We start from the raw sequence: 13,913 nt of genomic DNA, 5'->3' as shown, positions 1-13,913 counted from the left end.
TCTGTTAATCGTCCTTTCTCCATTCATTCGCATTCCATAGCCACACTGTTCGCCGACTTCGTTCTCCTCTTGGTTTCATGAATCTTCACTGCTCTCCCCTATCTCCATGATTCTCCAACATTCAACTCCTTCCTCTTCCTCTTCCCTTCTATTTCATCTTTCCCCTTCTAACGATGTCCGAACATCTTACCTGATTCTCACACTATTCTTCCTTACCACTCTCTGTGTTCCTTTCTCTACTGTCTCCACTAGTGCAACTTCAACTTCCAGCCCATTACTGTCTCCCACTCTTCACTTTTTGCCCTCCTCACAACCCCCATATGTCGCTTCCCTCTTCGTTTCTCCTCTTTCTAAGCTCTTCTTCCAAACTACGATCCGGTTAAGGACTACATACACATGGTGTCACCGCAAATCTTTCTTCCTAATTAACTTCACCATGCAAACCTTCAAACAACACATAAAAATTTTGAACATGTTCAAAATTTCTTTGCAACAAGAAAAACTGTTTGCGACAATAAAAAACGTTTGCGAACTTTCTTGCGACTGTTAACGAACCTTTTGCAACCCTTTACGCACCCTGGCGAAATCCCAAATTCGCTACGTTCGCAAACGTTCACCGCTCAGTGAGATACCCCCTTTACACATCAACGAACATCCAACATAATACTGCATGAAAGTTGAGCACACGAGTGTTGATCTGACCACATGCCATGTTTTATTGCATACCAGAAAGAAAAAAACACACAATGTAACATTAATAATTTCCTCTCACAAAACTACATTGAATAATATTGTGCCCACACTAATTGACTGGTACACTAAACACTTGTTTTCCTCAATTTTCCAGCCATGATGCATGAGAAACGGTGAATAAATTTGGACCCTGATAAGAGCCCAGACTATTGATTCAATAGTGGATGTGTTCACCTGTTAACACTGTCTATGGTGTTAACCTTTCCATTCTGTGTGAGTTTCCTACAATTTGGAAAAAGAAACCAAACAAAACAAAACAAAATAAAAAAGCAAGTAAATACTTTCATCATTAATACAGTAGTAATGATGACCAAACAACGGTTAAAAATATTTGGGCCAAAGTCGGCAAAGGGTTTGGCACATTTGCCATCGGTCAAACACGTACAGTGTATTGTACCCTAGTAAGTTCCTTCGTCAAGGAGCATCTAAGTGTCTATGAAACTGTATATCTAATAACTTGAGTCCAGGATCTCCAGCTCTAGTGCTGAGAATGTTTTATCAAGTTTGTATCACGTCAACACCCCACAAAGATATTAGTACTCTGCACAAGCACTGCCTACACAGAAGCAGCTTGGATCTCTGAAACTCCCTGAGCAAAATATATCATACATTGATATTACGTGCCCACCTAAAGATCAGTTTCTGATCACAGTGATCCAGTGTGGCACTGTAATGAGCATTTCAGAAGGCAGGACTTGGTCACAAGACGGTGGTGTTGTACTTGCATACAGCTGTAATTACAGTTTCTTTTCTGTAGGTAGAATGATGTAATTTCAAATTTCCATAAAAAATTATTCCCTTAATAAGTCTGCATAAGACTGAGAAGAGAAATGAATTTTAGATATCCTTCAAACTATACTATGTTAATAATAATAATAACAATAATACAAAAACATCTTATAGGGTAATCTCTTCAGATGCCTCAATTAGCAGTCTTACTGCCACTTAACAGATAGTGTTAAACATTTACTTTAATTTCTTTTGCTTTAATTTGATATGATTTGATTTGAATTTATTTATCTATTCAACAAAAACAAATAAACAAAAATAACTGAGTTACAAAGAAGACAAAATGTCATTGTATTGTGATATATAATAACATTCTTTCTACTTTCTTTTGACGTACAAAAATAATTGAAACATACATTCTAACATATACATTTGCAACAAATGGTGAATAAGTAGAAGTCACAAGAACCAAAGTGGGGGAGCCTAAATCAAAGCACAGCTTGTATTACTTAGGCCCCCTAAAATTAAATCACATCACAGTGAGACAATTGAACACATGACGATAACAGGGTATATACAAGAATGGCAGGAAATAAAACAACTAAAACGGAAACTGCTTGTTCAAAACAGCTCTCCCTTTGAGTCATAAATATCCCATTACAAGGGCATTGAGGTAACATTGGTGCTGAGAAGTAATGCCATAAGAAAGGCAACCTGACATAAAGCTGTATTGCAGATATTGCTCCAAATACTGCTATACCCTCTGAATTTAATTGACTAGTCATTTGCATACTGATAATCATACGAAATATCCGATATCTCTACATGTACATATATGACCCTCTCACTGTGGGCTTACTGCAGCTGAGCAATGGAAACAGCACCTGCATCATAGACTTCAACCACAGAGTTTCTGCCGAGCTAAAGTTTTGAAGACCATGTTTCTCCAACACTGCAGGTAGAGCTAACATCAACAGAGTTGAAGCGGATGCCACTGCAGTTGAAGTAGTTTGCAGTGATGCAATGTAGGCTTCAGGTCACGATTAACAGCATTTGACAAAGATATTTGTAGAGAGTACAGCTGCTGACAGCATGCTGCTGAAGAGATTGAGGGAGGGCTCAGACACCAGACTACATCACCTAACCCTCTGCTTGCTAGAACCTCATCAACTAAACTCTTTATGTGCCACATCTGCACTCAGACGACGGCATGCCAAGTTTGCATATTTTGCCAAAACACACAAACTTGCCCAAACTGATAGGTATAAATCACCAAATGCGGCAGTACAATGGAAGCTTCACTCATGATTCCATTCCTCATACATATAGCTTGCATTGTCTTGTGATTGAACAGTGGTATTCCACAGAAGTTTTTCGAGTAAATTCTAATTCTCTATTGCGGTTGTGCTGTCTGCAAAAGTCATGCCTCCCAGACCGGGACAATAATGTAGCTACTAGCCATTTGCACAAAATACATGTATAATCATACATGTAGCTTTGTCATAAAGTTTGACATTTACTATCAAAGATACAATACATCACAGCAAAGCTCGAAAATTTTCTCTCCAGCTCTGCTCATTGCATATCTAGCATAAAGTTAATATGAAAAGCTACATGGCTTTGGAAAACAGAATGTTTTTCAACAGCAATTGTGCATTGCAGTCTCAGAATCATGTGGCACCCAGGGTGTTTACACCATAGCACCCATACAGTTAATGACCACATGAGAATTGCAGGATCTTGGTGGCAATAGATTAAATATAGAGAGAGCTGAGCACTGATGATTCAACTTTTCTTTGCTATGAGGGGGCTATCTGAGCCCTTTCAATGTAACTTATGAATGGTGTACTGTTAGATCAGTGTGCACATTTCAGACAATTTATGGATCCCAATGGAATCCTATTTTCTGTGCTCATTTTTCCACCAATAAATTATGGATCTACTAGCACTCTTCATGGAATGTGTTTTGATTCATATCACTACGTCTCTGCAAGTGATATGTGCATCCAGAGTTTATATTCCAAGCAAGCTCTGTGATGTTTCAAACAAGGAAGATACATCCCCATATGACTTAACATCATAATATTGAATTACGTTGAATTGGGAAAGTCACATACACATGTAAATGTACCTACTCAAAACCAATTCTGTGAACATCTTAGAATATATTTTAAACTCACATGAAAAGAGAGACCAATGAAGGCTTGATCTAATGGATCTTAGTGTACAGCACTCAATAGACATTAGCATCAAGGTCTTCATCAATTTGGCAGTGGAGATCATTATTAGTAATGCATTGAAGACAAAATTTGTCACTATCAAGTCAATATCAACATACTACAGAGAAAAATGAAAACAAACAGAAAGGTGAAAAATGCTAAATATTACTGTAGCTGAACAAGGACATACAATAAAGTTTGTTTCACATCTATAGCTGTCGGACAAATATACTTTATTGTCCGACAAACTTTTCATCATTACACAGCAATTCATTACATGGAAATAAATGAAAGACATTGGACGTGTTAATATTTGCAAGTGACTTCTCTGTCAATACCCGTTTGAATGTTTAAAGTTTTAATCATCATGCCGTGACATTGGCTTTTCCAGTTCTAAAACAAACTTCTATCTATCAATACAGCATCTTTCTGAGCATTAACCTTGCAAATGACTAGACTACATTCATCATAAATCAACCACTTCACAGACGCAATACCACTCACTGATTTTCTCTTGTGCATACAATTGCACTGTCCTGGCTTGATATAGTCTGGAACAAGTGCATAACAGTAATCTCTTCTTTTGCATACTAGATAATCTACACGTCAATTCCAAAGTACAGAAAGTTCTGTAGGTAAGTGAAGGTAGTCACTTTTCAGGCAGTTGACTGAAAATAAATACAGGAACAGAAACTAGACTTGCAAAGTGATAGGCACAAAGTGGGAAATAATTGGTCACATCAAAGGTTTCAGCACAGTTATTAAGTACGAATCACAGCATGGCAGTCAGCACCTAGGCATGATACAATGACCAGGGTAAATGATATAGGGTTCAAATACTGTAATGTTTGTAGTGCCACACCTTAGAGGCTGCTCAATGTGAACCAATGATTTCAGAACAGTATGAACAGAAGAAGAAAATAGAATTCACTCTGACAGATAACAAACTTTTCCACTCAAATACAAAAGACACTTCTATGGATTTCATTTTGATTGCCTTTTCTAGGTTTGGCCACCAGACTCACTCAAGATGACCAGGAACACTGTGTAGTTACCATGGCAACATTTTCCAGTTTTACAACTTGAGTCCCTTGCTGACAAGGAATGCCTCCTGGCTCGGTTCACGACCCAAAAAGTTCCTCAGCATATCCATGGCATCCTGGTGTATATCAAATTATATGGAGACAAAATATGTTTGAATGCAATTTACTCCATATTCATTTAATGATCTATGGTGTAATTAGAGAGAATTCACTGTTTGAGGACATACTTATAATTTCATGTAAGGCTTATCATAAAAGCAATATCCCATTTCTACAGCATACAATGTTACATCATACAGTGTATATGATATTACTTCTTCCTCCTTTGTTCTGAGATAATTAATTTTGTTTTAATCCTTTTGTATCAATTGCTTGGAAACTATATTCATTTCATATCTCTTGAAAAATAACAGACTTCAAAAGTGCAAACACATACAAACAAGGATAAAAGTAAACAAACCAACAAACAAAACCATAATAAATAAGTAAATACAGCAAATGTCCTCTTTCCATTTGTTTCATTGCATTCTTGTTATAATATGTATAACATCACAAAAAGTAGCGGTACATGACATTTGAAGTTTTCCATGGCCTCACAACCACATGAATTTCCTCCCTTTGCCACTCTCCACCCCATTTAGTTCAGACACAGTCTAGCCTCCTACATTCAAAACAACAAGCAACAAACAACAAAATGTACACAAGACTTGAATACTTTTGTTAACACTGAATACAATTCAACTCTTAATTTGCAGTTTCATTTCCTAGTGGCTGGTTCACCATGTCATTTATGATTCTAGGTCTGGGGATATACATTTCCTACTCTGAGACTCATTCATATAAACAAAGCAGTGGACAATGCTTTGATGACTGAATGTTCTCACAGACCCAAACTTTCCCCCTGTGACTGTAAAGAGAAATGCCAACTTACGATGGAGCCGCCGGGTTCCAAGATGAACTTGCGGTACTCCTTGCCGACCTTTTGACTCAGGATGCCCTCCTTCTTGAAACGGGAACAGAACATGTCCATGCTGTACACTTCACTCCACTGAAAGAGGGAACACACAGAGACACCTTTGTAATATTACAGCATCAAATTCTACTGAACACGTAATATGCTGAACTCACATCAGTTTGAATTTACATTTTAACTAAAATTTCCTTTTGGGACATGCCTACTAAACCTCTATGAACCTCTATATTCCGTTTAACCCACTGAAGATGGACTGATTTTCCTCAAACAGGCATTTCCCATTTACCCCAGCCAAAAAATACTTGAGACTAGTCTTAAATGGGTTAATAATTCCTGCATGATGAAAACCCACATAAGATTTGCTGGTCTGTTTTTGAGGTTTGATATTATACACATACTTTCCAGCTATACCTAATCTAAACAAAAATTCATATTTTTCAAGAAAAAAGCTTTGTTCAACCTTGTATTCTGAATTTTCGATCATCTGCATATTGTGTTCAAATGGAAGATCAGTAAGAAATCCTCCATGTATTTGTGAAATATTTTCTCCAAATATTCTAACATTTGAAAGAAATGCTACAATACAGTAGCACCATTCCATGTATAAGAAATATATATTTCATTAAGGCAAATTCTAGACATGTGTAATAAAGAAGCTTCATCAATATGGTCAGCAAATGGAAGACATTCATTGTTATAAATCTACTACAAGCATCACATGTTGGGCTACAGAGAGACAGAGCCAGGGAGTGGAATCTTTTCCCGTACCAGATATCCATAGTACTGAGCGTCGTATCCGTCAGCCAGATGGGCGAAGGCAGCACACATGTTGGTTCCTGGTGAGGCCGGGATACCAAGGATGGAATTGGAGAGTTTGGAATAGATGGTTTGTGTGTCAGCCTGTTGAGAAAGAATTGAGATGGCAAATGTTCACATGTTATCCTAGCATGGAATTACTTTACTGTAAAAACAGAAATGTATCTATTGAAGAAAATTCACACACCTCAACCTTCATCCCTCTGCTTATTATTCATGATTAATTTTCATAACTTGGCTAATTTTAGTAAACTTCACTTGTTTTCTACTGGAAATGACAGCTGTTTTTTTTTTTTTTTTGTACATTTCAAAATAATCCCCCTTCACCTTAAAAAAAAAAGGGGAAAAAAAAAACTCTTACATGTTATTATCTTTGCACTATATTTTAGTGGAAAGTGAAAATTGCAAAATATTTCATATCTACAGTATCAGAGACCATCTTGGGCCAAAGCGAGCCTCATCCTTTCAGCTGGTTTAACTGATAAAAGTCATGGTCTTCCATGCATTTTCTTGAAATGTCTTTGAAAGTGAGCCATCTTCAGATGCTTATAAAATTAAATACATTCACAATCAAAATCCAGAGTTACGGCAATGCTACCATGAATGCGCACATTTATAATGTACATAATGAAGCAAAAAGCACTTAGTTCTAGATTTTTTTTTTTTCCCAATAGAACTCTGACCCATTCACACTCACAATGTATAAATTCTGAACATTTTTTCTGTTTCAAAAAGTTACAAATGCTTATTATTGCAATTAACTCATCACTGATAACAGCCAATATAACCATCCATTCCCAGACATCTGGCTCCCAACAAAATAATGCAACCTTGCATATATCAAGTTCAGTCTCATTATGCACACTTCTATGCATTCATCACTTCCTGTCACACAACTGTTTTACATTTAACTATCTCACAGATAAGGCAAAAGTGTAATGATTACTCGGGTATACAGTAACTTGTTTAATCTTTCCCTTCCCAAGGTACATGTATAATAGCACTAGGAAGTGCCACCATGCTGGTGATGAATTTATTCATCTATAGGTCCATTTATAATCAACTTGGTAAGATATTTGACGAAAAACAAATATATGCACAACAGACATGTACATAACCAGCACATGGATAAAAAACAAAGTAGCAACAAACGTGTTTATATCAATTTCCTATCCATACAGGCCTTTATCTTGCTATTTCCCTTGTGTACAACACGTGCGACTGTATGTAGGGAGATGAAAACCACACATACCTTGTCCTGGGTATGGATGGTTTGATCAAAGCTGCCCAGTAGAATTTGCCGCAGGTTAAAGACGCCGGCGTTAGCGTTGCGGGCCTTGACGAGTTTCTCCACCATGTCGTCAGGGAGGGGTGAGCCATCCTTGTAGTGGGCTGACAACAGGCGAAGCGGCTCGGCATGCCAGCACCAGTTCTCCAGCATCTGAGAGGGAGCCTCCACAAAGTCTCTCTCCACACGGGTGCCACTGTGGATTGGCAATATGAGTCAACAGTACATGTTGAATTATTCAAATACTGATGTAAAATTTCATTTGAAGTGACTCTTCATTACTCATGAAATGAATAACTAGAAATGTCGCTTTGGCGACTGGTATGCCTCCGCCATAATGCATGATTTTCCCAATAGGTCTAGATAGTACATGTGGACAATGTGTGATTACATTTTCACAAAACTGGCAAAATACTGGAATGACAAGTTTGTCACAAATGTGTTGAATGTTCACCTTCCATGACGTAGGTTTAATTGGATGAATAAGAGAGCATGTATCTAGGGATTTAAGGACTTTAACTTGACTTTGAACCATTCATACATTTAGGCATTGAGTAATTTTCAAGGTAGAGGTGTGGAGAAAAAGTGCAATTTCTGAATTGAATAGTAAATTGTTACCATTTTCATCTGGCCCTTGACCCTAAAATTCATGAGATAATTACTTTCAGGTAGAACATGCATAATATGTACTAAGTTTCAAGGTAACTTGAGCCATTTCCGAGATATGGAGGAAAAAGTTAGTTCAGTACTTTCAATTGATCTTTGACCTTTTGACCTTTGAGGCAAAAAGAGAAAAAAAAACTTTCCAGAGAATTTCTATTAGGTTACACATGCATACACCAAGTGTAAAAAAAATAACCCTGCTGGCATTGCATAAATATGAGGGTAATAGTAAAATTTTGAAGTGTTGCACTTGACCTTTGACCCCTGACCTTTGACCCCATGAACCCTACATTCTCTAGATAATCACTTCCAGTCAGTACATGTATATACTATGTTCCATGAAGATACCTTGAACAATTTTCCAAGGTACAGAGAAAAAAAAGAAGTTTTAATATTTCTACTTGACCTTTTGACCTTTGACCTCATGACCCAAACTTTCACCAGAGAATCTTAATTGGGTAATACATGTATACACTAAGTTCCAAGAAAATATCTTCAGGCATTCAATAGATATGGTGGAAATAGTGAAATTTTATGTATTTGACCCTGACCTTTTGACCTTTGACCTTTGACCTCATGACCCAAACTTTCACCAGAGAATCTTAATTGGATAATACATGTATACACTAAGTTTCAAGAAAATATCTTCAGGCATTCAATAGATATGGTGGAAATAGTGAAATTTTATGTATTTGACCCTGACCTTTTGACCTTTGACCTCATGACCCAAACTTTCACCAGAGAATCTTAATTGGGTAATATATGTATACACTAAGTTTCAAGAAAATATCTTCTGGCATTCAATAGATATGGTGGAAATAGTGAAATATTATGTATTTGACCTTGACCTTTTGACCTTTGACCTTGAGCCTGTGCACCCAAAAGTTGATAGGCACAACTTCACCCCCTAATACACATACATGCCAAGTTTCATTAGGATACCTCAACAGGTTTCGATAGTTACCTTGTCCACAAAATTCATTACGGACGGACGGAAGGACAGACGGACGGACGGACGGACGGAAGGACGGACGGACGGACGGAAGGACGGACGGACGGACGGACAGACAACCCGAAAACATAATGCCTCCGGCACCACTTCGTGGCGGAGGCATAAAAATGGCAAATAAAAGAAAAAAGGAAATTGTAAGACTTAACATTATTAACTCTAAGAATTGCAACAATCAAATGAATTCCACAAACAGAACAAACAATACTACTGATACTATTTCTAAACTTGTGATAATTTAAATCTTCAGATTATTCTACGTGATATTGTATGTAAAGAAAAAAATGACAAAATGAACTCTGCTGTGGGGTATACAGAATGTCATCTGCAGATTTACGATAGCAGGTGGCATTACCAACACACAGAGAAATAAAATGAAATAATTTTTATGAAACTGTGCACTATACTTGTTCTTTAGAAATCACTTTTGAACTTGCTTTTTGCTGCATTGAACTCTCAATATCATACCTAAAGTGATTTCAGCAAAACAAACCAAAATCTACTAGCTGTCAAACTAATGAAAAACAAATGAAGCAAAAAGCAGTTGCAAGTCACTCTCCAGCACCACATGGGGGACTCCTTAGGATTGGCAAAAAAAAAAAACTTTGTTCATTGAAATTTTGTTATATTGGATCTAAAACACAAATTATAAAACTACTTCGTCACTATGACATTTTGTAACATTAGTGTTCTTTACAGTGAGAGTCCAATGTACTGTATGCCCCCCAAAAATTACAATGGGACTACTTCACCAAACTGAATGGGGTTTTGTGGAAAATATAAGATGTTATATTTTTTTACCCTGAAATAGCATTCACACAGTTTAATCATAAAGGAAGTTATCAATGCAAAAAAAAAAAAAAAAAAAAATGATTGTAATTTTTTTGGGGACATACAGAAGTATCAAGAGTAAATGATTAAACAAGAAATAATCATCTTCCCTTTTTGTCCCCTCTGTGGCAAAGAAAGAACCCCTGAACTAACCTGAAGAAACACAAGTCAGTCTGCCCCAATATGTCATGCATCACGTGACCAAACTCATGAAAGAAAGTTTCGACCTGCACACACGACAATAACAGAGATGGGAGGGAGACAGTTATAAATTGCAGGCTAAAAACAGGACTGGGCCGTGGCCCCATAAGTACCTGAACATTCTGAATTCTGCTTGTGCACAGATTTGATGCATGACGTGTCCAAACTCATGGAAGAAGGTCTCTACCTACAACACAAGAGGAAGGTGGGCAAGGGATCATACAATCAAACTAATTTCACTGGGTCAGCAAAGTTTGTATCACTGTTTGGATGATCTACAATAATAATAGTCTGACATGCTATGAGAACCATCACAATGATACACTCACCAATACTTCGGCAAATGTTATAAGTTTGTAAGTAGGTGAGTATTCTCTGATACTGCCTCGCAAATCAAGTCAACATCCTTTCTAACAGGGTTTCAAACTTCAGATCTAAAAACATGCTGATGCACAGCAAAAACGTTTTAAAAGTCTGGAGGCAGAAAATTATTTGGTAACAAAACTGGGACATTGATCATATTATGCATGCTACATCGAATTTACGATAAACACATTTTTCATTTCGGAGACCATATTTCCTATTCCAGACATAGAAAAAGCATTTTAAAGAATTAAAATACACTCGTTGGCAGCTCTGGATGTATATAACCAAAGAGTACAATTTTTAACAACAAAGAGTACAAGTTTTAACAACAAACGAAATGGCCGAGATCTCGGCCATCGGAGGTGCGTTCACGATGAAATTTTGCATGCGTGAGACCCGCGTCATAATCTACAAGATTGTGTCATAAGATTTTTTGAAACAATCAATTTCTAATTTAATTAATTATGCAAATTAAGCTCAAGGTGATATTTTAGCCTAATTAAAAGCATTGAGAGTCTAATTTTTTATCTGTAAATCTGTTTTAGCATATTCAACAATTGTACATCACAAAAACTTCCAAAACTCATTTCAATTCTTATGTATTTCATTGTTTTCAGAATTTCTTATGTATTTCGTTGTTTTCCAACTTTTGTTTTTTCTTTGTTTTTTCATTGGAAATTGTCACTGACCACTCTTCTACCATAATTAGCACAAAATTAATCAATGAAAGTGATCAATTGTAAAAATAATCAGGTTTTTATGACTTTCATGACAGAGCACTGTTTTCCATAGGAAATGTACACAAAATCACAAAATTTTGCCCATTTTGGGGCGACATTCTGTTACAAAAATGGGCGTGGCTTCACAAAAGTATGCGCGGACGTTGCAAATTTGGTCTGAAAAGTTGCGCGAGACTTGAACGAAGAAAGTCAAGAAGCCTCGCAACGAGGCCTTCTCGCGTTACAGAATTACAGCGCGAAACGTCGAGGGGGGGGGGGGCGGATTCCCCCCCCCCCGGCCCTTTTAGGGTTAAATTGATTACTTCTCCTCCTCCTCCTCCTTTTTTTCCTCTTCCTCCTTTTTCCTCCCCTCCTCCTCCTCATCCTCTTCCCCTCCACATCCTCCTTCTCTTCTCCTCTTTTTCCTCCTCCTCCTCCTCCTCTTACTCTTCCTCATCATCCTCTCCCTTCTCCTTCTTCCTCTCCTTTTCTTCCTCCTTTTTTTATTGGGTAATTCAATTTCAACAAGAATTCACTCAAGAAGATAACTGAAGTATAAAAGGAGACACAATCTTGCCTCGTCATGAGTAGAGAGGGACGGAGATTCTGGAGTGGGCTTGGTGAAGTTCGCAACCATGGCAGCAATGGATGGCTGGCGAGTTCCATCAGGGGCAATGCAGCCAGGCTGGGTGAGACAGACAAAGCAATGTTCGTATTGTAGTTCTTGACAAAGATTTTGGAAGCCTCTCCACAAATAGTTTGGAGGGTTTCTTTCATGCAGTTGTAAAAGAAGACACTTTTTGGAGGGAACAACCAAAATTGCACAATCCATTCAGAAAAAAGATTTATGCTCATTTACCTGTTGTTAAAGGCTTGTCTGTTTGACATCAATCAAGACATATGACATAATACAATAGAAATGCGGTAGAATCTGTTACATGATGCATCTACTATATTCACTATATCATAGAGCAACGGATGTTCAGCTTAACAACTGGTGCATTTCGGAGTTGATATACATAACAAGAGACCTGCGGGTCTAGCGCTCACCTGAGTATCGCAAGTTCACCTTTCACGCAGTCACTAATCTAAATTATTTACAGCTCTACTAAAATTTGACCAGGCTTCTCAAGTAGAAGATGAAAATGTACAATAAGGGCCGAAATTTTTAAAGATTCCTTAATTTGGGGGGATGGGGGGGCCCCTGGGGCCCTCTGGGTGGGGCATGGTGCCCATTTTGATAAATTGAGATCCTGACCCCCTAGGGATGCTACCTGCCAAGTTTGACGAAAATCCATCATGAGGTTTTCAGGAAGAAGATGAAAATGTACAATTCAGGCCCCCATTTGGACCTTCCCAACCCCCCCCCCCCCCTGCCCCCAAGAGGGGCACCTCTGGATTTGCTATGAACAAACTTGAAACTACAGTCATTAATGTACTCACTCATAGTATTATCTTAGCTCTATAACTTCTGATTCTAGAGAAGATTTTTAAAGATTCCTTCATTTTGGGGGGTTTGGCCCCCCCCCCCCCCCCCGGGGCCCCTGGGTGGGGCATGGTGCCCATTTTAACAAATTGAGATCCTAACCCCCTAGGGATGCTACCTGCCAAGTTTGGTGAAAATTGGTCATGGGGTTCTCAAGAAGAAGATGAAAATGTATAATTTAGGCCCCATTAGGACCCCTCCCCACCCCCCTCCCCTGGGTCCCAAGGGGGGCACCCCTGATTCTGCCATGAACAAACTTGAAACTACAGTCATCAATGTACTAACTCATAGTATTAACTTAGCTCTATCACTTCTGGTTCTAGAGAAGAAGATTTTTACAGATTCCTTAATTTTGGGGGGTTTGGGCCCCCCTGGGGGCCCCCTGTGTGGGGCATGGTGCCCATTTTAACAAATTGAGTTCCTAACCCCCTAGGGATGCTACCTGCCAAGTTTGATGAAAATCGGTCTTGGGGTTTTCAAGAAGAAGATGAAAATGTAAAAAGTTTACGCACGACGGACGACGCACGACGCACGACGCACGACGGACGCCGGACGAAGGGCGATCGCAATAGCTCACTTGAGCCTTTGGCTCAGGTGAGCTAAAAAAGCATGTAGTGTACAGTACTTTAGAAATAATGTATTTACTCTTGGAATGTAAATTCTCAAGATGTTGTAACATACATTTTGTATATTCAAACATTCATTGCAGTCTTCATCAAATAATCATTTACTAAAGCATAGCAACCATTTCCCTTGTACATGTACACGTACTTCATTTCAATACTATCTAGCAACACAGTGCAAAGATTCTACGCCA

At 38.1% G+C, this 13,913-nt stretch overlaps 1 protein-coding gene across 1 annotated transcript in view; it reads right to left on the bottom strand.

Moving 5' to 3' along the window:
- Window positions 1-692: 692 nt before the first annotated feature.
- LOC140237219 (thimet oligopeptidase-like) overlaps window positions 693-13,913 on the bottom strand; it is a 31,031-nt gene continuing 17,810 nt past the window's right edge. Inside the window, exons 12-17 of the mRNA XM_072317163.1 lie at window positions 12,188-12,295; window positions 10,639-10,712; window positions 7,786-8,017; window positions 6,486-6,617; window positions 5,676-5,792; window positions 693-4,860 (exon numbers count right to left, since the gene is read on the bottom strand). Of these exons, the coding sequence (XP_072173264.1) occupies window positions 4,777-4,860; window positions 5,676-5,792; window positions 6,486-6,617; window positions 7,786-8,017; window positions 10,639-10,712; window positions 12,188-12,295 (747 nt within the window). The 3' untranslated portion in view covers window positions 693-4,776. The remainder of the gene's footprint in view (window positions 4,861-5,675; window positions 5,793-6,485; window positions 6,618-7,785; window positions 8,018-10,638; window positions 10,713-12,187; window positions 12,296-13,913) is intronic.

Source organism: Diadema setosum, chromosome 13, assembly GCF_964275005.1.
Source record: "Diadema setosum chromosome 13, eeDiaSeto1, whole genome shotgun sequence".
Lineage (NCBI taxonomy): Eukaryota > Metazoa > Echinodermata > Echinoidea > Diadematoida > Diadematidae > Diadema > Diadema setosum.
The sequence above is the reverse complement of the archived record's forward strand: the minus strand, read 5'-3'. Positions and strand labels throughout refer to the sequence as shown.